Source organism: Schistocerca piceifrons, chromosome 2 (assembly GCF_021461385.2).
Source record: "Schistocerca piceifrons isolate TAMUIC-IGC-003096 chromosome 2, iqSchPice1.1, whole genome shotgun sequence".
Classification (NCBI taxonomy): Eukaryota; Metazoa; Arthropoda; class Insecta; order Orthoptera; family Acrididae; genus Schistocerca; species Schistocerca piceifrons.
The window spans coordinates 470001689-470028430 of record NC_060139.1 but is presented as its reverse complement, the minus strand read 5'-3'; the positions used below and the strand labels follow the sequence as shown (position 1 = coordinate 470028430).

General features: G+C 37.6%; 2 protein-coding genes across 4 annotated transcripts; one reads left to right on the top strand and one right to left on the bottom strand.

Annotated features, from left to right (window-relative positions):
• Positions 1-478: 478 nt before the first annotated feature.
• Positions 479-5882, bottom strand: LOC124772938 (adenosylhomocysteinase-like 1). 2 transcript variants are annotated; one of them, XM_047249361.1, is made up of 2 exons: positions 5394-5882; positions 479-5309 (listed from the first exon to the last, which is right to left on the bottom strand). In XM_047249361.1, the coding sequence occupies exons 1-2, from the start codon at positions 5545-5547 to the stop codon at positions 3958-3960; spliced, it is 1506 nt and encodes a 501-aa protein (XP_047105317.1). In that variant the 5' UTR covers positions 5548-5882; the 3' UTR covers positions 479-3957. The 2 variants fall into 2 exon arrangements, with proteins under 2 accessions (XP_047105317.1, XP_047105316.1); XM_047249360.1 differs by having other exon boundaries at positions 480-5881.
• LOC124772964 lies at positions 5829-26308 on the top strand. 2 transcript variants are annotated; one of them, XM_047249362.1, is made up of 4 exons: positions 5833-6201; positions 6289-6357; positions 24985-25105; positions 25226-26308. In XM_047249362.1, exons 1-4 carry the CDS (start codon positions 6151-6153, stop codon positions 25966-25968), a joined length of 984 nt encoding a protein of 327 aa, XP_047105318.1. In that variant the 5' UTR covers positions 5833-6150; the 3' UTR covers positions 25969-26308. The 2 variants fall into 2 exon arrangements, with proteins under 2 accessions (XP_047105319.1, XP_047105318.1); XM_047249363.1 differs by lacking the exon at positions 6289-6357 and having other exon boundaries at positions 5829-6201.
• The last annotated feature ends 434 nt before the right edge of the window (positions 26309-26742 follow it).

Here is a 26742-nt window from a genome sequence, read left to right as displayed (position 1 = left end):
TTCTGATAATCCTGGAACTAAACCATCTTTCATACTACAGCAAAGAAGGGCTAGCAAGTTCAGTGCAGATTAGATAACAGTTTTGCTTTTCGTCTCTTAGAACAAGCAGACACTGCAATAACATGCACTCTACCACAGTAAATCATATAAGGAAACTACAAAAATAATACGTCTTGTCACCACTTTGCAGTTGCTGAATATATACAGAAGGTTTTTTGCTCTGTTTATTATGAACTGTGATCAATTTTGCTTACTGGAGGCTAGACAGCCTTTTACAACACATGACGATATTTCACTGTGTGGATGACAGAATATGGACAAATAAAACTGCTAATGTAAGGTTAAAAATGCATAACCTATTTTCATGAAATCAGATGATAATATCAAAATAACAGTGCATAAATTAAACCATTACAAAGAAAGTGTCTATCAAGACAATCAAAGAACCAGACTTTGATAATTTAAGATCACGAGAATGAAAAACAAATTACAAGTTGTGGAGTTTAGATTTTAGTTTTCACATAATATAAATTCTCAATCTCTAAATCAAATTAGGCTATAACATATTTACACTCGTAAAACTCTACAGGTAGTGTATGATGAAATGTATAATACATCATTGCAAAAATTACAAAAAGCAACTGTAGAACTATTACACATACCAAAAATAAAGGTTTTTTTTCTCAAAATGCATAAAGGCAACTAAAATTAAGCTCCTGAGACATTGACTTATTCATTCCCTGGCTGCAAGAGCACTGAGGAAATAACATTGCAGGGTAGCTACAATATTCAATACACCAACTGACTACACAATTCCAAGATGATGTTCAAACCAAATACATTGAAAACAGTAGGACAATATGAAGAAACAGGAAATCAAAAAGGTAGCATATATGGGGAGGGATGGGGTAGGAGAACAAATGAGATGGGCAGGCTTAGATCATTATGGTGGTGACATTAGGCTTTTATATTTCAATGGCAAAACTCTTACTCCTCTGCAGTATAAAAACTGAACACGTGTCCACAGACATTTCATGCTGTTATAATATCGCCATTTCCTTCCCCAACTGAACCATATTTAAGCACAGTAGCTTTTGCCATACAAACTGCTCCACACAACTGCTCACATTACACACTAACAATAAAGTTAAAAGTGAATCCACTGATCACAAATATACCAAAAACTTACCTGCTGCAGACAGGATACAGAATTTATCAAACTTTTATTGTTACAAAAGCTTAAAAAGTCTTGACAGTCAGTCTTCTAGTACCCTGAAGTTAGCAATATAACATAACTGAGGTCACTGGATACACAAAATAGAGTACAACTTCAACAATATGCAGTAAATAATTACTTTACTGAGACAATAAATAAGTTACAGTCAATGTAACATTTTTCTTGACATGTAAATATGATTTTAATACTTTTCTTAAAACTTGAATTATTAAGGCCATGTCATATCTCTGTGAATAATGAGGTTGTTCAACAACTGTACTTTTTTTTTACATTACACTTTACATATTCATACACTATCATTTTTTACACATTTTCCTTTCATTCAACACAATGTCAACATATTCAACTTTGGAAAGACTTTTTTGCACTTTAAATACAGAACACACATATGTCTGTGTCTAACAATTGGTTAGACCACAAGCTCAGTACTGTATATGTGAGTTACACGGAGAAAAATGACTTTTATGGCAACATTTACAATATGCAAGCTACTAAAACAATACAATCAGAAGTGGGCAAATAAAACAAAAAGGAAAAGGAAATCTCAAGAAAGCTACACAGTACAATAAAAGTTGTCTACAATTTGCAATTCAGTATCTTAACCAAAATACATTACTACAAAAACATCAGTTTCAAAATGACATGAAATACCACTTGTAAAACTGCATGCCAACAAAACACATCATGAATATCTCAAAAACACAGGATTATTGCTGTCTAACAGATATCCCTTGATACACAATCTCAATGACATTTCATGCACATGCATTGCTGCATATGAATGGGCAGTGCATTGTAAAAGCAGTACAATTTTAACAAAAAGAGAAAATATACAGAAATTCACACACACAAACATTTCATGTGGCATTTCCAAACATACACCATAGAAGTACATATGAGACTGCTATTATCTGTAATCTTCAACAAGAGCACATAATTTAACTGTAGGGGAAAAAATCTTTCAATTATTGCCTACCATAAACGATATTAAAATAGTCTTTTTTTATGAATGTGGACTAAAATTTAATACTAGTGTATGACTTTTGTACAAAAATTACTAAATCCTACACACGACTGCTCCCTGCAACAAAGCATGCAAAGAGGGATGATCATTACACAGCAACACAATTTCTCTGGACACTTTACATTCATACAATATCTAAGAGGATAGCTTCCAGTTTCATCTTTCTTTATTAATGGCAGCACAACTAAGAACACAGAGAAAGAAAATCTTTTATCAATTTCTGACTGTGACACCTTCACAACTATCCTTGTTTACGATGCTACTCTCACAGCAAATGATTGTGCCACTAGACTCAGCTACTAGAGTATTCTAAGCTCTGTACTTCAGCAGTGATTATATGAACACTAACTGGAGTGACTTTTGCCAACCCTAATCAATGTACACCAAACATTTGTATGGTTCTAACTTCACTGACTACCCGAGCGTGCCTTTACTTCATGAACATTCTCCCTCGGCATAATTACATTTTCACTTATATTTCAAAATATACAGTGTAAAAATGAAAATTATTTGTCAATCCACAGTATCAAATAATGAAGCTCCCACCCCTCCTCTCCACCATGCCTGTCTAACTACAGAGTTTCTACAAATTTAGCCATATAACAGTAAAATTACATGGTTCCATTAGTTTGAGGATTCAAATGCAATAATTATGAGACCCTTAACATAATTTTACGCAATTGCTTGGCAAGGAGTGTGATAGTGGCTCCCATTAAATATTTGTTGAATTGACATCAATCTGTTGTGTAGCCCAATGTCTAGGTAGGTTACTCATTGATAGGGCAATAAAAATGTATGTGATGTGAAAGTTTTGGTAACAGATTGACCTGTAGAGTCACCAGATTTATACATTCCTGCTATACTTAACACATCTTTTATTACAGAATCAAACTGCAAAATAAATTCAAAATAGCTGTATTATCTAATAAGACATGTCCAGTGAATATTTCAATGCATTTAATGTATGTATATATTTAAACAATGAAAAATGCAAAGGGAGCTACTACGTAACTCCTAGCCAATTTCTTCGTTCAATTTGGTTTCAAGCAGCTTAGCTGATGAAACACTTCCAGCTAGTATCACAAATGAATGACTAAATTGCTTTGGTTACTGTAATCCCTAAATTTGCAATGATGAATGATGGACTATGATTGAGTCCAGGTACATACAGTGAGAATCAATAACAATATAACTTACAGTCAAGTATGTAACAAAGTTGGGGGCAATTTCATTTCACTTGCTACCAGATATTTTAGTTTTTCTCCTCAGTCTAATAATGAATGCTTAACACAATACTGATGTCTATTAAACAGAGTCAAAACATTAAAATAATTACTTCAGTAGCAGCCAACATTTGCAAACATTATATCATTCCTGATGCGAAAAAAGAAAGCAAGAGAAAAAGAGAGGGCTGGAGAACATTCATTCATGGTAGAAAGGTGGTCAGCTTGAAAATTTCTTCAGTCTCAACGAAAATACATCCACATAGATCTTTCTTACAGGAAGTACCAGTTAACACACGAAATATAAAAAAAGCTCCATGAACACCTTGGAAATATGGTACGTGTAATGACTTAATGTAAACATTGTGAGGCTGAAGAAATTTTGCTCAAAGTATGGCATACATGAGAATGGACCATCAATAACATGTGACCTGTGGTGAAAAACAGGAAAATCTTTTCTAAATATCTTTTACTCAGTAGCGATAATAGTTCGGCTTGAACGGCCCTGCCTTGTTAAGGCCCATGTATTTGGCCTGTTCATCAGAAAGTTCTGTTAGATGAGCATCAAATGTAGGGAGATGTAAACTTGCTACATACTCATCCATCTTCTTTGGCAAGAGGTACACATCAGACTTATAACGACCATGAGGTGCATTAAACAACTCAATAAGTGCAAGAGCTTGCGTTGCTGAGGTGATAGACACAACAAAAGACGGAAGACTTGAGCAGCTGAGATTGACAAGGCGTCCTTCTGCAAGGAGAACAATCCTTTTTCCATCTGGCCATATAACATGGTCTACTTGGGAACTAACCTTCTCCCAAGTCAGATCAGGAGTACGGAGACTATTCACATCAATTTCCGTGTTTGAATGTCCCATGTTACACACAATGCAACCGTTTTTCATTTTGTCCATATACTCGCGCGTTACAACATTTTTATTGCCTGTGGCAGTTATCACTATATCGACAGTGCGTATAACCTCGTTTAATTTGACTACGCGAAACCCATCCATGCAAGCTTGCAAAGCACAAATAGGATCAATTTCTGTTATATAAACAATGCATCCTAAGCCCTTTAGAGCTTGACTGCAACCTTTACCAACCTCACCATAACCACATAAGACAACCTGTTTTCCTCCGAACATAATATCTGTTGATCGTTTCAGACTGTCAATTATAGATTCTCTACAACTATATAAATTGTCAAACTTCGTTTTTGTCACGGAGTCGTTAACATTCATCGCAGGCACTGATAACTTTCCTGCTTTTGACAGCTGATACAGGCGGTGCACTCCTGTGACACTTTCTTCCACTATACCTTTTATGCTTTTGAAGAGGGAAGGATATTTCTTTAGCATTAAGTGGGTGGCGTCTCCTCCATCATCAAGGATCATATTTGGTTGCCAATTCTCAGCATTAACGCATTTGTCTATGCACCACCAAAAATCTTCTTCAGATTCCCCGCGCCAAGCGAAAATTGGGAAACCTGCTTCTGCTAATGCAGCAGCAACTTCATTTTGAGTTGAATAAATATTGCATGCTGCCCATCGAACTTGGGCACCTAGCTCTGCTAGCGTTTCAATTAGAACGGCAGTTTGTGCGTTAATATGGGTACAACCAACAATTTTTGCCGACTTCAAGGGTTTATCGTCACTAGCCCGTTTGCGCAGTGCCATAATACCTGGCATCTCCTGCTCAGCAATTTCTATTTCTCTTCTACCAAAAGCATGCTGTTTAATATTTCTCACACAAAAATCTGTAGCCCCTGACGAATTCTTCTGCACCTTTTCTCTTGGAGAAACAGGATCATCTTCTGAACTGCTACCTGTATAAGAAGCAGAACTGTAAGAGTCCGTCGAAGACGCTGACAAGGAACGACTACGGTAGCGACTAGACTTTTTCAGCGCACCTGATGATTTTGCGTCCAGTTTTGTCCTTTGTCCTCCGAACGACTCTGATCCTTCCACATGAATATTAGTACCCGGATCGGTTACTGGAATGTCAGTGACTACAGACGGATCAGCTTTACTTGATAATAATATCCCGCCAAAATTTTCACTCATTTTTACTTCACAGATTGGAGGAGTTGTGTAACAGATATTTCCGTTTAAAAGTTTCGCTCACTATTGCACTTTAGCACTCACGTTAACGCACGAGAAGGGTAGCATTTGTAAGTGTCAAACATATACAAAGTACTCACAGTTACACACCGAAGCTACCACTCCTCACAGCGATCTAACTCTGCACTCTAATTACTGCCAAGTATGTCACAGGCGAAGCATATACTGCGACGTCGATCCTGCGCACTTCGATGCAAGTCAGTCCAACACTTTCAAGAGGTATCTCGGAAAGATACTGACAACCCCAGACGCTAGTGCAGTACAGTGTAGCTGCTTGATAAATTTAGAATCCTTTAGATAAATCTGATAAGAGGATTATCAGCCAAGAAAAGTCGTAAACTCGTCATTTAAATACACACACTGTCAATCAAAAACAATTTTTGTATCGTTATGGTACACAATCTGTAATAAGAAAGCACGGACAAGTGACAAACGCAGCGCCAAACTCGAGATAAAGTACGGTTTGTGTAGGAATTTATATTTGCTCTTCTGCAGCATATTTTAACGCTGTAAAAGTGTTATTTGATTTATGTATCCAGCAAAACAATGTCTCAAGAGTTACATGTGCTACAATGTTACTCGTGTGAAACATTCCAGGTAACCTGATAGTAGATTAATGGCAGGATTCAGCTGTTCGTCAGCAAAGTCCAAGACGTGTAGATGTTGAATGTAATTACATTTCAGGTCCATATTGTTAAGAAATCTAAAAAATGGGATTGCAAAATATGTGGGGAAAGGCAGTCAATAAAGAAGGTGAGTGCTATATTTTGCCCACAAGTGAGTTTCTGTGTCTGCATCTCAAGAAGGTAACCGAAAGTGAGTTTCAACTATTATAAATCTGATTCTAATGGTAAGATCTACAGTAAGAGTGAATTTTATTTGCCCCTCCGAAGTCACGAAAATAGGAATAGTACTATATCTATGTAACATCGATTTGACAGGCCTGTACCATCATGTTTCTGGGGACGTTGTAATTGCGACGGTAAATATACCCTGAAACCACCTTGTTTCTTATCAAAGCGTGAGATTTTTCAGCACTTCATGTGAACTAAATGAAAGGATAGACTTGGAAACAAGCATTGGGAACATTCATACTGTCTACAAAGTACAGAAAAGGGCTATGCAGATAATAACAAATAGTAGCAGTAGGGCCCATTGTACTGCTTTACTATAAAATAATAATAATAATAATGTTATTAATAATAATAATAATAATAATACTGACTGTCATGTGTGAATACCTTTCCAGACTACACTGTACACAAGAAAAAATATTCATCTGTATACTACAAACAGCTCAATATATGACCATAAAACTAGATCCAGTCACTACTTTATACCTATACAGGAAAAACAAGGGGAATAAACTGTGTACTACATAATGGCCTAAAATTGTACAACAGGCTGTTAAGGGTGTAAATGAACTTCATACCTTTAGCTAAAAAGTAAAAACATGTTTATTAAGTAAAAGCTTTTATGCTGCAAATGAATATTTAAAATGACTGAAGATAACCTCTTAATATTCATGAATACCCCTTACATCAAGCTACATTGTATGGCATAATTATAAATACTCTAAGACTAATTATAAGAACCATAAAAATTGTAAGAATCCATGTATGTTTATCAAATAAGAAGCACTGTACCAACTATTGATGACATCCATACAATTTGTGCTGTTCTACAGGAGAATAAATATACCTATCAGTCAATAATATTTGAATCCATTGTGTATTGTATTCTCTGAGGCATAATTTGGGAGCCAGCCTAGAATTTGCCTAAACAAACCGCATAACTCGGGTGTACAAGCCCATGAACATTAATCTACTGCACAGATTTGGTCTAGCTCTGGTTCCGCTCCATGTCTCACCAGCTAGCATGCTGTGTGTTATGCTACACAAGCAGGAATAGACAGATTTTTTTATTTCTTTTTGAAGGTTCACATACCCTCTTACTACATGCATGTTTTATTATTCTTGTAATTGCTTTTTGCTTTCTGAACACTGGTTTAAACTGGGGTAAATTTCCCCAGAAGTACACAGCACCAACTGTTTAAGTTCTAGTATTATTGCACAAGCGTTGTACTACATAATATTCTAGTTTTCTCTCTCTCTCTCTCTTTAAATTTAGGGGTATGATATGAGAATTCCATTTAAGATGTTGAGTGTGGATCCCAAGAAATTTACTTTTGGTAACAGTACTAATTGTGCTCTTATCTTTAATCAGTAGCCCAGTGTCACCTGCAAAATAGTATGGCTGATTCCCCAGCATCTAATGGAAACGCATTTGTAAAAAAAAAAAAAAAAAAAAAAAAAAGGGGAGAGAGAGAGAGAGAGAGAAGAAGAGGAAGAAGAAGAAGACATAAACCCTATGGAACATCAAAACTTATTCTATCAATTCTGGAAAGATGAACCTGGAGTTCATTTCCTTCAGTGGGATTATTTATGGGCAGAGTCCATACGAATTAAGTCAGACAAAGAATCGTCTTACCTTAATTGTATCTGATGTTATTGAGGGTAACATTATGTTAAAATACAGATAAAGTAATAAATCTGTGTTTTTTATTTCAAGAAAAAAATTCCTTGCTTGTTTTATTGATTTTTTTAAAGCAATAATGTTTATTTAAAATTATACCTGTGGTTTAGAATTCTATTTCCACGTTTATTTTCTGTAGGTGTCCAATTAATTTTTAGAATGCAAAAGTAATTTTTCTATAAAAGATATTGATGTTTTGTTTGTTCTGTTGGTTAGTATTATACAGTGCTACATGCCCCAAAAAAGAGAACTTACACTTTTTCGTTAAAAAGATATATAAACAATTGAAGATTTTTCCATGCTACATTAAACTACATATTCTTATGTCTTGTTCTCATGATTCGAAATCTAGTCTTGTTGGACATAGTATGTTAATTCTTGTTAAAGATATTTGATATAATCAGCTTTCAAACACACTCAATGCCTCCAACATAAACTTGCAGACTGTTCCTAATAATAGTACTTTCATACAGTCTGTGTAGAACTGACATTAGCAATTCACTATGTTGATTATGTGTCCAACTGAGTCGATATCTTCGTGTTCAACCACCACAATCTTCAAAATATCATGAATCGGAAGTGAGCACTTTTGGTAGTGTTTCTGTCTTGCAGCTGAAAATCTGTATCCAGCAGCTAGTCTATGTGGTAGCAGTCTGTGTGATAGCTAGTCTATGTGGGTAAGACAGATCTTAGTTTCACCTCAATGTGTGCCATGTACCAGTAGTTTTAAGGTAAAAAAATCACTAGTGGGCAGCCCCTGGAGCACCTGCCAACCTTCTGTTGTACAAGGCTTACTTGTTTGGGAAAGTGGGGCTCTGTCTGAGACAACGTTTATTTCCCTAGCTGCTTGTGAGATTCCAGTGGACCAAACATAAATCAAAGCTACTCCAGGTGGGAAGGGTATACCATCAAGTAGGATAACAAAGAAAGCTCAGATGGTCAGTTCACCTGAGTAGTAGTTCCAGACAGATTGTAACGGGATGCTGGTATGCCATACTACTTTCATAGTAATTAAGAGAGGATATGAAACCTTTGAAAAGATCTCCCTTTTCTGCATTCACAAAGGTTACTGAAGGTACTGATGTCTTTAAAAAAGTATACAGCAACTTTGAAATGGTACTCTACTGATAGAAACAGCCATGCCACACAGTAACATTATACGCTTGGCATCAATCAGTTTATGTTACAAGCAGATAGGATGCCAAGCACCAAACTCGGAGGGCTGGGTATCTTACAGATTGGTTGACATGTTTATGCTATAGTTTAATGAATGACACATGTAATTGGAATTGCAGTGTTCTGTATGCTGTCAGGGATGCTGACAAGTACATACTGATATAACAAATAAAATAATTTTTTGGATTAGCGATGTTAGGTGACAAGCCAAATTACTATTATGACTGAAATTATGCAATAAAACCATACTAATAAACAGCAAAGCAATTTAATGCACAACAATACTCAATCTACTATATTTTAGACCACAACTTGTAAATAACCTTCAAAGTTACCACAACATGGAAGCTTACCCACCATTGCCATTAGCAGACATGAACCAGGAAACAATGGAGAAAGATGAGGTAGAATCACATCAGAGAACAGCAGAAACTGTAGCACTTGATCGGTCAGGTGTAGAGCAAGCAGGATTAAGCCAGATCAGTTCAGAACTAGGTCAAAGCGAAATTAGTTGGGAATTATGTTTGTAAGACATATTATTGCACATATGTAAACAGGTTAACATCATCACAATCTCAAATGATCGAATTTCCAAGAACTTCGTAAAATGAATGGCAAACTTTCAGAAGTAGAAAAAAAAGTGTTCTAAAGCAACAAGGACCTTAAGAGGTTAGACAATGCATTTTCAGAAATAAACAATGACCTTAAGAAGGTAGACCAATCAATGTTGACAACAAAAAATGAACTAAGCAATCAGATTGCTTATGTCAAGAAAAAAGTTGGGTGACCAAGTAGCGGCCGTTACTGACCATGTAGATAAGCTAGATGAAAAGAGTGTAAAATGTAGAGCCAGGGTAACCAAAACAGGATCCAGATTGGATACAGTTGAACTGAAAGAAACTAAAGTAGAGAGTAAATGTAAGAGGGAAACTGCAACTAATAATAATCAAATTCTCAAAGTAGTAAGACTTTGAATAAATATTCTTTATTTCACATGTATGGCCACAAATTTTTATGTCATCAGACTACCAGTTTTGGTCTATAATGACTGTCTTCAGATCTGTTTTATAAAAAAAAAAAAGTCCTAATATGATGATGCCACTATGGCTCCAGCATATTAGGACATGTTTTTATAAAACAGGTCTGAAGATGGTCATTATAGATCGAAACCGGTTGTCTGATGACATAAAAATTTGTGACCATAGACATGAAGTAAATGATATTGATTCCATTTTCGGGTCAATGTTCAATTCGCGACTGTGTCGCAGTTTGAGAGACTAAGACTTCGAGTGATAAAACTGAAGATCTAAAGAAAGATGTAATTAAGACAGACAAACATTGTAAGTCTAACATATCCACGTTACAGGAGAATGTTATTAATGTTCAAAAGCAAGTGCGATTATTACAAGGAAGCATTCTTTAATGCTTTGCATAGTAACAGATCCCATTTGCCTGTGAAAAGATTGCCTGGGGGTGGAAACTTCCATGATGTAGATTTCTTGGAGCACTGCAAGGATGATTTACTTCCAGTAATGAGCAATGATTTAAAAATTACATTTGCTGAAAGATTTCTCAACAGAGGAGTATTATCTTCGGATAACCAACTTATTTGTCACAATTTGACATTTGAAGAGTTTGAGAAAAGGTTCTTGAAAAAATTTTGGCATGAGGCAGAGCAGGCTGTAATTAAAAGTGAGCTTCTAAATGGGCCACTTATAAGAGAGCAGAAGGGGGACATGAAAGAATTCTGCAGAGGTCAGTTAAAGAGTTTGGTTCATTTGGGTCAGCCTTTTGATGACTTAACTCAGATTGATTTATTAAAGAAGACCTCGGTTACCTGAAAGGATACGGTGGGGCATGGTTTATGGGTCTTATGACTCAGCTGATCAATTTCTAAAGTATGTAGACAAACTAGACAGAGCACTTGTGAATACAGATAGACAAAACTTTGACTACGTGAGACCAAAATGTACAAATAACAACTGCGAAAACAGTAGTAATAAAGGAAAAGTTAGTGGCAATATTTACAAGAATTATTACCCAGTTGAAGAAGAATGGGTAGCTTTGAGGGATGAAGTGGTGAAGGCAGCAGAGGATCAAGTAGGTAAAAAGACGAGGGCTAGTAGAAATCCTTGGGTAACAGAAGAAATATTGAATTTAATTGATGAAAGGAGAAAATATAAAAATGCAGTAAATGAAGCAGGCAAAAAGGAATGCAAACGTCTCAAAAATGAGATCGACAGGAAGTGCGAAATGGCTAAGCAGGGATGGGTAGAGGACAAATGTAAGGATGTAGAGGCTTATCTCATTAGGGGTAAGATAGATATTGCCTACAGGAAACTTAAAGAGACCTTTGGACAAAAGAGAACCACTTGTATGAATATCAAGAGCTCAGATGGCAACCCAGTTCTAAGCAAAGAAGGGAAAGCAGAAAGGTGGAAGGAGTACATAGAGGGTCTATACAAGGGCGATGTACTTGAGGACAATATTATGGAAATGGAAGAGGATGTAGATGAAGGTGAAAGGGGAGATATGATACTGCGTGAAGAGTTTGCAGAGCACTGAAAGACCTGAGTCGAAACAAAACTCCAGGAGTAGATAACATTCCATTAGAACTACTAACAGCCTTGGGAGAGCCAGTCCTGACAAAACTCTACCATCTCGTGAGCAAGATGTATGAGACAGGCGAAATTCCCTCAGACTTCAAGAAGAATATAATAATTCCAATCCCAAAGAAAGCAGGTGTTGACAGATGTGAAAATTACTGAACTATCAGTTTAATAATTCACGGCTGCAAAATACTAACATGAATTCTTTACAGATGAATGGAAAAACTAGTAAAAGCCGACCTCGGGGAAGTTCAGTTTGGATTCCGTAGAAATATCGGAACACGTGAGACAATACTGACCCTACGACTTATCTTAGAAGCTAGATTAAGGAAAGGCAAACCTACATTCCTAGCATTTGTAGACTTAGAGAAAGCTTTTGACAATGTTGACAGGAATACTCCCAAATTCTGAAGGTGGCGGGGGTAAAATACAGGGAGCGAAAAAATATTTACAATTTGTACAGAAACCAGATGACAGTTATAAGAGTCGAGGCACATGAAAGGGAAGCAGTGGTTGGGAAGGGAGTGAGACAGGGTTGTAGCCTCTCCCCAATGTTATTCAATCTCTGTATTGAGCAAGCAGTGAAGGAAACAAAAGAAAAGTTCAGAGTAGGTATTAAAATCCATGGAGAAGAAATAAAAATTTTGAGGTTCGCTGATGACATTGTAATTCTGTCAGAGGCAGCAAAGGACTTGGAAGAGCAGTTGAATGGAATGGATAGTGTCTTGAAAGGAGGATGTAAGATGAACATCAACAAAAGCAAAACAAGGATAATGGAATGTACTCGAATTAAATCAGGTGATGCTGAGGGAATTAGATTAGGAAATGAGACACTTAAAGTAGTGAAGGAGTTTTGCTATTTGGGGAGCAAAATAACTGATGATGGTTGAAGTAGAGAGGATATAAAATGTAGACTGGCAATGGCAAGGAAAACATTTCTGAAGAAGAGAAATTTGTTAACATCGTGTATAGTTTTAAGTGTCAGGAAGTCGTTTCTGAAAGTATTTGTAAGGAGTGTAACCATGTATGGAAGTGAAACATGGACGATAAATAGTTTGGACAAGAAGAGAATAGAAGCTTTCGAAGTCTGGTGCTACAGAAGAATGCTGAAGATTAGATGGGTAGATCACATAACTAATGAGGAAGTATTGAATAGGATTGGGGAGATGAGAAGTTAGTGGCACAACTTGACTAGAAGAAGGGATCGGTTGGTAGGACATGTTCTGAGGCATCAAGGGATCACCAGTTTAGTATTGGAGGGCAGCGTGGACGGTAGAAATTGTAGAGGGAGACCAAGAGATGAATACACTAAACAGATTCAGAAGAATGTAGGTTGCAGTAGGTACTGGGAGATGAAGCAGCTTGCACAGGATAGAGTAGCATGGAGAGCTGCATCAAACCAGTCTCAGGACTGAAGACAACAACAACAACAACATTACCCAGAGATAGAACAAATATGAAATAACCAGAACTATAATGTGGGCAGAACTGGTAATCAAGTGTTTGAAAATAGAAGCAGACAGTGGCAAGAGCACAGTCAACCACAATCACCTTTTAGATCTAATGATGGAAAAAGTGGTTCATTAAAATGAAGAACTTCTCTGATGGAAACAGTGCTTGTCTAAAAATGTTCATTTTGGTGGTTCAGATGTGTACAGCCGTTGTGGTTATTTCCAAGTGGCTACTGAGGCCATTTGTAAGTTATGGTTACTTGGTGGGTTACTTATAAGTTTCCTAGTTTGTGTTATTGGAATGGTTGTTTGGACCAATTGGTTTGGATATTTTTGATGACAACTTCCTGTTTTTAAGATGCGTGAGTGTATCTTTCGTTTGCCCCTTTACTACTTTGTGTGTGCCTGTGTAATGTTCGGTTCTGACTTTGTTGTGGTAGGTATTATGGTATATAGTGAATGACTTAGCTGCCATTTTTATTTTTGTTTTAAATGTATGGTTGAGTCTGGTTCATTAGTAACAGGGAGTGGGTTCAGTGTTGATTTTCTCTGTATGAAGAGCCTTTTGGGTGCACAGTTTGGTTTCACACTGGTGTTCTGCTATTGCAGTGTAGTTTAGGCTGTTGAGCTGTAATATATAGGTCATGCGTTTCATCTAATATTATTTCATGTAGATTGTGTTTGGATACAGGGCGAACAGCACCATGTTTTTCTAGGTTAGTGAGGACATGTAAGAGTGTGCTCGAAGTTTGTCATGTTTGTGTAAGTTATTGTTTGAGTTCCCATTCTTATGGAATCTTTGGAGTTCATTGTCCTGCTCTTTTATGTTAATACATATGTTATTTTGGTTTTATTCCAGTCAATTCCCATATGGATGTTTCAGAGTACATGTTCCTTTATGTGTATTTATACATATGCTAATCAGTCAGAACATTATGACCAAGGACTGATGACTATAGATGTTAAGTCCCATAGTGCTCAGAGCCAAGCCATTATGACCACCTAATTGCTGGTATGTCGAACTTTGGCACGGATAACAGGGGTGATGTGTCATGGCAGGGAAGCAATGAGGCCTTGGTAAGTCACTGGAGGGAGTTGCACTACATCTGCACACACAAGTTACCTAATTCACTTAAATTCTGGGGAAGGAGCGATGAGCTCTGACGCCACATCCAGTCACATACCAAATGTGTTCGATCGGGTTCAGATCTGATGAGTTGGGGGACTAATGCATAAATTGGAACTTGCCACTGTGTTCCTCGAACCATTCCATCACACTCATTATCTTGTTGAAAAATGCCCTGCAGTCAGGAAACATGATAGCCGTGAAGAGAAGTATGTGGTCTGCAACCAGGGTACGACACTCCTTGGCTTTATTGGTGCCTTGCATAAGCTCCGCTGGACCCATGGATGCCCATGTGAATGTTCCACAGAGCATAACGGAAGCTGCTGCCAGCTTGTCTCCATCCTGCAGTATTGGAGTCAAGGAGCTATTCCCCTGGAGAATTACGAATTCATGCCCTCCCATCTGCATGATGGAGGAGGTATCAGGACTCATCAGGCCACGCAGTGCTCTGCCACTGCTCCAGTGTTCACTGCCAATGGTCATGTGCCCATTTAAGTCATAGTTGCATGGGTCATTGGCTGCAGAGGCCCATTTTTAGGAGTATTTGATACACTGTGTGTTCAGACACACTCTTACTCTGCCCAGCATTAAAGTCTGATGTTAGTTCTGCCACAGTTCGCTACCTGTGCTGTATGACCAGTTTGCCTAGCCTACAATGTCTGACATCTGTAATGAGGTGTGGCCGCCCAACCTTACAACTTCTGGACACAGTTCCACCATAGTTCCGCCACATGTTGAAGACTCTCACCACAGCACTTTCAGAACATCTGAAAAGTTGTGCAGTATCCGAAGTGCTCGTGCCAAGCCTCCGGGCAATCACAATCTGCCTTCAGTCAAACTTAGATAGATTGCACACCTTCCTCATTCAACACACAGGCAGCACGCTCGCTGATACTACATGCACCGTGCCTATGTCTGACTAGCAGTTATCTCTCACCAGGTGACACTGCTATCGCCTGGATGGGTTTATATCAATGGTAGGTTGGTGGTCATAATGTTAGCTATTGGTTTTACTGATTGTCTTCTATTAGTTTACTTTATAGGCTATTGTTACATATAAATACAGGATTTCCAGAATGAGATTTTCACTCTGCAGCGGAGTGTGCGCTGATATGAAACTTCCTGGCAGATTAAAACTGTGTGCCCGACCGAGACTCGAACTCGGGAACTTTGCCTTTCGCGGGCAAATGCTCTACCATCTGAGCTACCGAAGCACGACTCACGCCCGGTCCTCACAGCTTTACTTCTGCCAGTATCTCGTCTCCTACCTTCCAAGCTTTACAGAAGCTCTCCTGCGAACCTTGCAGAACTAGCACTCCTGAAAGAAAGGATACTGTGGAGACATGGCTTAGACACAGCCTGGGGGCTGTCTCGGTCGGGCACACAGTTTTAATCTGCCAGGAAGTTTCAGTACAGGATTTGCCGTACAAGACAGTCTATGGCAATTGTTTGTCAATGTGTATCATATATGTTACTTTTAACCCTGTAGGTACATGTTGATGGTGGATATTACTAATATTGACAAAATTGTTTTATGTTGACTAAATTTCCTGGAATTAGCAGAAACATTGCTGAATTGTTTCACTGTTACTTTGGAGATACTGTATTTAGGGTCTTTTACTTACACAAGTTACACATTTACTATGCCACTGTGGTCATGGACCTTAGGCATGTGACTTGGTTGCAGTATGATAATATCAATGGACCATGTATTTATACTTTTTTGTGTCTTTAATGCTGTTTGTATAGTAGGTTTTAGAATATATTTTATGTTGTTTGTGTGTTAGAGGTCATTAGAGTTCATGTTATTATTTTGGTGGATTTGCATTATCCAGTGAATGTTTGTTCATTAGGCTTTTGCTGCATTTGTTTTCTCCAGCTGTTTGGTGTTATGTTATATCAGTTTTTTGAATTGTTTTTGGTACATCCCATATTCATTGTTATTCTGGTTGGGGATATATGTGACTTCGATTGCTTTGCTGATTTAATTTATTGTATGCATTACATTACGTCATTCATGTACGTGATTATTAGATTAAAATTTGTTTTGTATTTGTAACAATATAGCATATTTTTACTAATTAATTTTATGATATGATTTATCTCCTTTTTAGTCCCAAACTGTGATTTTTGTTGTCTGTATTCTCATACTTTACAGTCGTGCTGTGCACATTTCCATATACAGGGGCCTGAAGATGATGCTTTTTGGCATTGAAACTGGTAGCATATTTTGAAGAGATGATGTTGGATCACACTACAGCTGTTGGTTTCAGTTATTACTATTCAAGTACTTAAGGTCTAGCTGCTGTGTCCCACTGTCCTCGAGTGTTTACCAGAGACTTCTCTGATGATGACCCACAATGTGAGAGCTGATGATGATAATAATGCAGGGACCACTAATAATGACAAATATTTAAGCCTTAATTGTGATGATGACAGAGTAGTAGAGGTATTTCAAACAAATACAGCTGCAGCTGATGAAGAATATTGGAGTGGGTTTGGGGTCTACAAGCAAGGAAGTAAAGAAACAATAGGTGATGAGAATTGTTTGTGAAAAGGGATTTACACAAGTTGTTCAGTTAAGAATTTGGGGGTGGACTAGAAAGTAAGGACAGTAGAGAATTCAAGATATTGGAGCAGAAGAATGAGGACAAAATAGATAATAAGATAACTAATGTTGTTCAAAGGGGAAATAAGTTAAATGAAGATGCTGAAGAGATGAAAGATGAAGATGAAGAAGAAGTGGGTCATTATGTTAGTTTATGTGAAGAAATTGTGTTAGGAGATGAAGAAAGTGAGGTTTCAGATATTGTGAAGCTATTAGATGTATAGGGGGAGAGGCCTAAAGAAGAGGAGGATTATCTGAAGCTCTTTTCGTTGAAAATGCTTAATTCTATTCTGTCTGATAGTAACAGGGGTGAAGATAATTTAAATAGTGAACAAAATGCACAATGTGTGATCTACAAAATTTGGATGAATTTAGGAAAGGTGTCTTGTAACGATTCCTTTTGGAAAAAATTAGCAGCAGTTGGTAAAAAAACTCTATCTACATTGTTGGAAAGAGTACCAAAAAGTATTTTATAGCTATTGTAAAGAAAGGCAGCAATAGAAGCCAAAAATCCAAATAATGAATCTGCTCTGTATGAGAGTGGTAGTGGGGAGTTTCTTACACTTATTTGGAGATAAACAGAATTTTAGGAAGAGTTGCTAATTTTCTGTAATATCAAATGTTAGTAACATAAATAACATAGTTCCAACTTAAATCTGGGAAAAAATGTTAGAATTCCATCCATAGTGGAATACAAATGGAATCCTCAGGGGGTATTGTAGTTCTTTAAATATGGTATCAATCGGTTCACTTTATAGCCAAATCAGATGCCAAGACCCAAACTTGGGGGGGGGTTATGGCAGTTCAGTTGATATGTTTGCTCCAAAGTTTGACAAATAACACTTGTAACTGGAATAACAATCTTCTAAATGCTGTCATGGACATTGACATGTACTTACCAACAAAACAAATTGATGACTTTCTTGCATTTAGTGATGTTTAGTGACAAATTCCTACAGTGATTGGAATTATGTAATAAAACAACACCAAAAAGACCAAACCGTGCAATGTGTAACAATTCTCAATTTACTCTGTTATTGACCACAACTTGTAAATATCCCTCAAAGTTACCACAACATGGAAGCAACACTGAAATTCATGAAACACATAATTTACACAATTTTACACTGAATTGCCAAAGAAACTGGTATAGGCATGCTTATTCAAACACAGCGACATGTAAACAGGCAAAATACAACACTGTGGTAACAACACCTATATAAGAAAACAAGTAGCTGGCGCAGTTGTTAGAATGGTTACTACTACTACAATGACAGTTTATCAAAATTTAAGTGAGGTTGAAAGTGGTGTTATAGTTGGCACATGAGCGATGGGACACAGCATCTCTGAGGTAGGGATGAAGGGGGGATTTTCCTTTATGACCATTTCATGAGTGTACTGTGAATGTCAGGAATCCGGTAAAACATCACATTTCTGACATCGCTGCACCCAAAAAAACACCCTGCAAGAATGGAACCAACAAAGACTGAAGAGAATCGTTCAACAGGACAGAACTGCAACCCTTCCTCAAATTGCTGCAGATTTCAATGCTGGGCCATCAACAAGTGTCAGCATGTGAACCATTCAACGAAACGTCATCAGTATGGGCTTTCGGAGCCGAAGGCCCGCTTGTGTACCCTTGATGACTGCACAACCCAAAGCTTTACTCCTCGCCTGGGCCTGTAAACATGGACATTGGACTGTTGATGACTGGTAACATGTTGCCTGGTTGGATGAGTCTCATTTCAAATTATATCGAGTGGATGGGGACAACGTCATGAATTCATGGACCCTGCATGTCAGCAGGGGACTGTTGAGGCGGGTGGAGGCTCTGTAATGGTGTGGGGCATGTGCAGTTGGAGTGATATGGAACCCACGATACATCTAGATATGACTCTGATAGGAGACACGTTTGTAAACATCCTGTCTGATCACCTGCATCCATTCCTTCCATTGCGCATTCCGACAGACTTGGGAAATACCAGCAGGACAATGTGACACCCCACACATCCAGAATTGCTACAGACTGGTTCCAGGAATACTCTTCCAAGTTTAAACACTTCCACTGGCCACCAGACTCCCCAAACATGAACATTACTGAGCATATCTGTAATGCCTTGTAACGTGCCATTCAGAAGAGATCTTCACCCACTCATACTCTTAGTGTTATAATTGGCACATGAGCAATGGAACACAGCCTTTCAGAATTCATGGTGTCAGTTTCCTCCAGCACTACTTCAGACATTAGTTGAGTCCATGTCGTGTCGTGTTACTGCACTTCTGTGTGCTTGCAGTGCCCTACATGATATTAGGCAAGTGTACCAGTTTCTTTGGCTCTTAATGTATATTGCAAATATTGTTTACCGCTTCTGAAATTTATATATCACTAGAAAGCTCAGATGACAGAGAATCCAGAAAACCCAGAGAACCTTCCACATTACATCAAATTTCTCGGACTGAGGGTTTATTGAAACAAATAAGAATTAAATTGATCAGAAATAACATATTTAAACCAGAACTGAATTATCTTGCTGTTAATACGAAAACTCCATGTTTATGTTTATGCTGTAATTGAGAGCACTGAACAAGTCACAGCTCTAAGAAACATAACTTTAAAATATAATTTTGCCAAGCTAATTGCAAATCTCACTCAGCAGTCAAATAACATGTCTTGTTAACAGCCAAAACTGAAAAACATGTTCCCATAATCAAGCACTGGTGTAACGACATTTAATTTATTTAAAAAGACTCATTAACACCTGTCCTATTTTTAATGCTAGTATTGTTGTTTGGTAAATACCTCTGTAAGAAAGTAGCACTATGAGTTTGTCAAAAACCTTAAAGTTTTCTTTGGCAAAACTGACCTGTAATGTGTACACCCAAGAGTCCAGATGTGTATACAGCATACTCCGTAAATTTACCTACTGCGCAACAGTGATGAAAGTGATGCAATGTATAATTGGGTAGATATTAACCTACCAGTGAAGAAGTGAAGATATTTACCAGCCAACAGTCTCGTTATTCATTTAAGGGACAACAGAGGACATTAAATTAAAAGCTACACAGAATGTGGGAATACACAACACAACTCAACAACTAGAGAAGAACAATGCAATGAAAGATAAGTACAAATGCTTTAGTTTGCCCCTGTTCAGCTAACCTTGCAGCAGTGGAATTTGTTGTGCATACCTCTTGACCTATGAGAGCACTTATGAATTTCAGACAGGATAGTTGACTTGCAGTTACAACAAAAAATGTGTAAAGTTCTAGAGTGTAAGAAATAAGGTGACTATCATGTTGTAACTGAAATTCATAACATTCTTAACTTCAGCTAAGATGTAGTTACGTGCTCAGATATAATGGAGATAAACCTCAGATAATACCACATCAGTGGTGACAAGCCAGAACAAATCAACAGTGCACGTGATGTCAATTTCCCTAACAATTTGTTCCAAAGTGCATGCATTTTAGAACCGCATGGCCAGTAAAAGAAAACTTTTAACAATGGAAGAAAACAGACATACAACAATGAAACTTCCGGCAGTTACACATTAAACACTGGCGTGTGCAGGGATGCCAACCACATTTCACTCCAACACACCATTGGTGTGAAATTACGAATGTTGTGGAAGTTTTTGGACAAACTTCATAAATTTAAAAATACGAGTTGTGGCTAATGTATACATGTGTACTGGTGGGAATGTACATCAACACTTACAACAAAGATGTGTAATATTAGTTACACTAATGGAAGTTGTCTAATTCTATGGAATGTAAAAATTTTTAAAGTTTATATTATCTACCATGTTTCATTTGTTGGTTATGTGTTGGTCCAAAACCAGTCACCACAAATAAAAAAAATTTAATGCAACTGTGATGGAAACTGAAGTTAAATAAAATTTAGTAATCCAAGTTGCTGGTGCTTGCTCCTACATTATGTTAGAACTGAAGTACTTGTCGTACAATTTTCTGCTGCTGTTGATGTGGTGTCACCGCCAGACACCACACTTGCTAGGTGGTAGCCTTTAAATCAGCCGCGGTCCGTTAGTATACGTCGGACCCGCGTGTCGCCACTGTCAGTGATTGCAGATCGAGCGCCGCCACATGGCAGGTCTAGAGAGGTCCTAGCACTCGCCCCAGTTGTACAGCCGACTTTGCTAGAGATGGTTCACTGACAAATTACGCTCTCATTTGCCGAGACGATAGTTAGCATAGCCTTCAGCTACATCATTTGCTACGACCTAGCAAGGTGCCATTATCGTTTACTGTTAATCTTGTAATGCCTGTACCGTCAGACCGATGTTCACCCATTATGGATTAAAGTTACATATTCCAGCAGCTACGTACTTTTCTTGATAGTATAATTACTTTACCTGTTCCAGACCTCATGCCAGCCTGCGTGAGCTTAAACGCGTGCCTTTCGGCTTCCTCCAAAACCCCGTGAATTGGCTCCTGCCAATTCACAACAGTTGATATGAGATGCTGACCAGAAATCCCTATCTTCTTTCTGTTTCATTTCACTCGCCCCCTCTTATATCTAGACTGAGAATTTGCATTTTTCTTTTCAGATTTGCCTACTTCCCTACTACATTCAAACTTCTGGCATTACATGCTCTCACTCATGTGATATTACCCTTTCATTGTTACTCAGTCTTTTTCTCATTGCTTTCCCTTGCCAGTCCCCCCTACTATCAGACTTATTTAGCATATTTTCACTATTTTTTGACTTACAGAATTATCTTCTGGGACAGTGCACACACAGTAAATACCAGCAGAAATAAGCCGTACAATTACTGTATAGCACAGATAACTGCATATTTTGCATAAATCGGTTTAACGATGGTGGAATTCTGATACTGACTTGCCAATAAGTTTACTCCTTAATGATTTTTATTTCTGGCAATAAAAATATGTGTCAGCTGATCTATGATCCACACAGTGACAATATAAGACAAAAATAATTTTCATATAGACTATGCCACCTTGTCTAGAGTTCAGAATGAACATGTGTACTGTGGGGCAAAGGTATTCAACAAGTCCTGTCTAAGATAAAGCAAGAAATTGGGAACCTAACCATTTCAAAGGAAAGTTTAAACTCACATCTCATTTGCCAGCTTTTCTAAAAATTGTCTGAATATGTAATTTGAGAACTGAAAAACTGTATTAGATGTATGTCAAATAGTAGTGTCTGTTATACAACTGTGTGAGAAGTAGTAATGTGCTGTAAACAAAATTCTATACTTGATGAAATAGGTAACTATTTTTCTTTGAAAAGTACACTGTCTGACAAAAAAGAGTGGAGCACACACAAGACATGGTCTGATGCCAGTGTAACTTTGTACACATATACATTATCAACAGGTATGTAATTGATTAGAGCTGTAGCTCTATGTGACTGGTGGAATGGCTTTGAGTACATGAGTCTATTTAGTTTTGTAGGGTATATTAGGAGTGTGAACAGCATCAGATGTTACATGATCATTGTGAAGGACATGGAGATTCTGCTTACTTGTGTTAAACAGCATTACCAGCAGTTTGAAAGGGCCCTCATTGTGCAACTCCACTTGGTTGTCCGATTGAATTGTGCTGTATCCAGTTCTGTGAGGCAGTTGGATGTGACGTTGCCTTACGTTGGATTGCATGGGAATGTGGGGGAAAGCACACTTGTTGTCAAGGTTCTCATCGACCACATATAACCAGCTCAAGGAAGTATTGCCATATTGTGCACCAGGCACATTGTAACCCTTTCATATCTGTGTCTGCCATCCGAGAACAAGTAATGGCCTTCTTGCAACATTCTGCATCATCCTGCACCATTGGTCGGAGATTAGCAGCAGCAATACTTGAGAATTACCATCATATGCATAGGCTGCAGTTAGCACCACAATACAAACAGCTGCATTTGGGGTGGTGCCATGACTGGAAAGCGTGGACTGTTGACGATGGGGACACATTGTGTTCAGTGATGAATTGCGGTTGTGCACTACCCCTGATGACCATTGTTGGTGAGTATGGTGGCAACCTGGGAAGGGGTCCCATTCTTCCAACATTTTGAAGAGGCACAATGGTGTTGCTCATGGTATCTGGGAGCCATCAGGTATGACTTCAGGCCATGGCTAGTAGAGACTGAGGGAATTCTGACAGTACAATGATACGTTGTGGACATCCCGTGTCCTCATCTGTTACCTCTCATGCAACAGTATCATGGTGCCGTTTTTCAACAGAAAAATGCTTGTCTACACATAACATCTATCTCTGTGAACTGTCTGCATGATGTAGCAGTTGTTATGTAGCCAGTGAGGTCCGTAGATGTGTCCCTGATAGAACTTGTCTAGTACCGTTTCTGGCAGTTCCAGCAGTCAGGATGTTGAAAGCAAGTTACAACAGCTGTGGTCCAAGTTGCCTCAGGAGGTGTGATCATTATGACACACTTGACAACTGAATAAGCATAAGCAACCAGGCCAGAGGGGGTGCAGCGTCATATTGCCATGTTCTTTGTAAATTTTAATCAATTTCGTAATCACTGAAATAACATCACATCCTATGAGGTTTCATTTTGTTTCCTCCCCCTTTCTGGGTGCTTCCCCACCAGACAAGGTGGTGTTGTATTAAGCTGAATCAGCGTATATTTAACATAATTGTGGGAGCATCAAATTTCTTTCTCATTTCCTTGGTTAAATTTATCTGGCATAAACATGAGTAGCATATAGTTTGGCGATAGTTTATTGTTAATACAGTGTATAGATTAATTTTATGAGTCTTTTGTTAATGTATAGCTTGACTCGTTCCACATACCTGAAGGTTCTCCATTGTCATGAGAACTACAGAACATGATAAATATTGTTAAGCATTCATTCATTTAAATAGTAGTGTAAGTGGGAAGGGAGCACCTTATTTCAAAGAAGTATAATTTTCTCTATTTCTATGATGTCCATTTATTACCAAAAAGAGAGAATAGCAGATTAATGGTGATTAATTGATAATATAATGAATAGGCTTAAATTGGGACTGCCACATCTGTCTTACTCAATGGGAAATAAAAGGGATTGTCAGGAAACCTTCATGTAGCTACTTGTATAAACATGTGTATTAACAGTTTTAATTTATAATACAAAGGAAAAGACATAAAACTAAGGTCATTATATGATGAGAGGGTTGATTTCCAATAATTTCATGTAAACTTGAATTCATACAGTTGCATTTAAAAATTTAATATTTCATCTAGGTCATCTTGATTTCTCAGCAGTTTTTGCAAGGAGTCAAAAACTGTATATATTCATAGTGCTTCAAAGTGTGTTTTGTAATGTTCCTCATGTTTCAGTTGATTTCAGTAAACCTAAGAGAACCTAGCGAAGGAGTGCATACATAGTCATGGACATTACAGCTCACTTCAGTAATTTTCTTGTATTGTGTTTATGACAAGATTCTTTGTGTCGGAAGTTAACATCAAGTTAGCCGGCCGCTGTGCCCGAGCAGTTCTAGGCACTTCAGTCCGGAACCACGCTGCTGCTACAGTCGCATGTTCGAATCCTGCCTCGGGCATGGATGTGTGTGATGTCCTTAGGTTAGTTAGGTTTAAGTAGTTCTAAGTCTAGGGGACTGATGACCTCAGATGTTAAGTCCTATAGTGCTCACAGCCATTTGAACCATTTTAACATCAAGTTGAATTTGATGGGGACCTCATCCGAAACTAGATATTTTGTTTGGAGAGTTATGCAATATAATTGCAATCTTGACTGTGCATTATAATGTAAAGTGAAACTAAAAATGATGACATTATTAGCCAGACTGTGTGTCTTCAGTTGAAAACACTGAGTTATTTATTCAAATTACTATCACTATGTATTTATATTATGATGTCATGTTGATTTGCAGGTGTTTGGAAGAGGAAGTGGAAAGGACTGTAGAGCTCATGTTCAACGACTCAATGAGGATAAGAGGAGGAAAGAGACCTTTGTTTTAAATAGGAGAATACAAATCCAGTGTGCAGAAAATGGTATAGTGATAGTAACAATGTTAATCCAGTACCGATTGTTTTTCTTGTAGCAGAAAGTAGTGTGTACATGAATGAAAAATCCAAACTATATCTATACATTACTTTTTGTTTCTATTTCAGCTGTGGACACTGGAACAAATATTCCAAGTGTAACAAGTAGTAAATGGAACAAATATTTATCAGATGAAGATGATGATGAACATTCTGATGGTTCAGTGCCTTCTGAGCTAGTAATCTCAGGTGCATCAAAAGTGTGTAAACAGCAGACCATTCAAAATTATTCTGCCAATGGCACTGTTAATATCTGTGGAGAGAATATTGGTGTCTTACCAGGGAACCGGAATGAAAAATTAACACATTTAAAAGAAACCCCTTTTAATGAGAATGAAGACATACCACCCCATGTTAGTGAAAGTTCTTTTACATATATCTCTACAGGAAATTATACTTATAGTGATTATAAATCAAGAGGCACCAACCGCGTTTGTGACTTGCAAAGGAATTCATCTCCTCTCTGTTTTACTTTGCTACCTGAAACTTCGACATCTACAGCACTGTTAAGTTGTGACAGTCAGCAGGAAATTGTTTCTGTTATTAGTTCAGATAACTTTGCTAGTAACACATGGAATACAGTTTTTGGCAAACAGCAGCTGTGTGAAACAGATGTTGGAGATATTATCCCACCCAAGTGTGAAATAAAGAGACAAGAAGAGGAGAAAGCTACAATGCAGTTACAGTCACATATTTGTAGAAGCTATGTCACAGACTCGGGCAATATAGCAAAGAACTTGGAAAAAAATGTTAAACAAATTTTTTCTGACAAATATAATGAAGATGAGCTAGATGAAATACTGAAATTTTAAATTCAATTAATGTTTACATTATATTAGCAGTAAAATAAGAAACAATAAATTGGCAACTGTTCAGTAGATATTTTTATCAGTAGGGCCTACTCTATAGTAAACAGCTTACAGTGTGTGCCTGAGAACAGTGACTAACAGGAAGGCAGTTCAAAATGCACTACATACTTTGAAATGGACCCAAGTGATTACCAGCAGGTCAGTTGCTTTGGAAGAAACCAGTGACCTGGCAGTTTTTTCAATGAAGTAAACACTGTATATGCTTATAGTGTCTCAAAGTATGTTTTGTGTAGTTTCTCAATTTTTAGCTGATTTCATTAAACCTAAGAGGACATTCAACTTGATAAGCACAACAGGAATATGTTCTTTAGAAACCTCCTGTCTTTTTCATTGTATTTATATATATACCTAACATTATTTGAAACAAATTGCTACCTTGACAGCTTGGTTATTTGGTACATGTTTGTTTATTCCATAAGTATGACTCATAATTACATAACATAGTGTGGCTCTAAAACGGTGGGATACCAGCAGCATTTAGGCAGAAAGTAAAAAATAAAGATAGTGCAGCTCAGAATGTCAGGAACATACTTTTACATTTGGACTCACAGCAGAATCATATGAAGCAAACAATTTATTATAGTAGTACAGAATTATATTACTCATTCAGAGTACATGAAGAGGAGGTGGGAGGGAGGGGTTGGGTTGTGCTGCTTTCAAAATGAGACTTTAACTACACAAATTCTGTACCAGTGCAAGATTTCATAGAATATAACA

Excerpts from the sequence above, each read along its gene's own strand:
- LOC124772964 (XM_047249362.1), top strand. The coding sequence starts at position 6,151 with ATGTCTCAAGAGTTACATGTGCTACAATGTTACTCGTGTGAAACATTC. Across the intron at positions 6,202-6,288 it reads ACTCGTGTGAAACATTCCAG|GTCCATATTGTTAAGAAATC; the intron begins GTAACCTGATAG and ends ATTACATTTCAG. Across the intron at positions 25,106-25,225 it reads AATCCAGTGTGCAGAAAATG|CTGTGGACACTGGAACAAAT; the intron begins GTATAGTGATAG and ends TTTCTATTTCAG.
- LOC124772938 (XM_047249360.1), bottom strand. The coding sequence starts at position 5,547 with ATGAGTGAAAATTTTGGCGGGATATTATTATCAAGTAAAGCTGATCCG.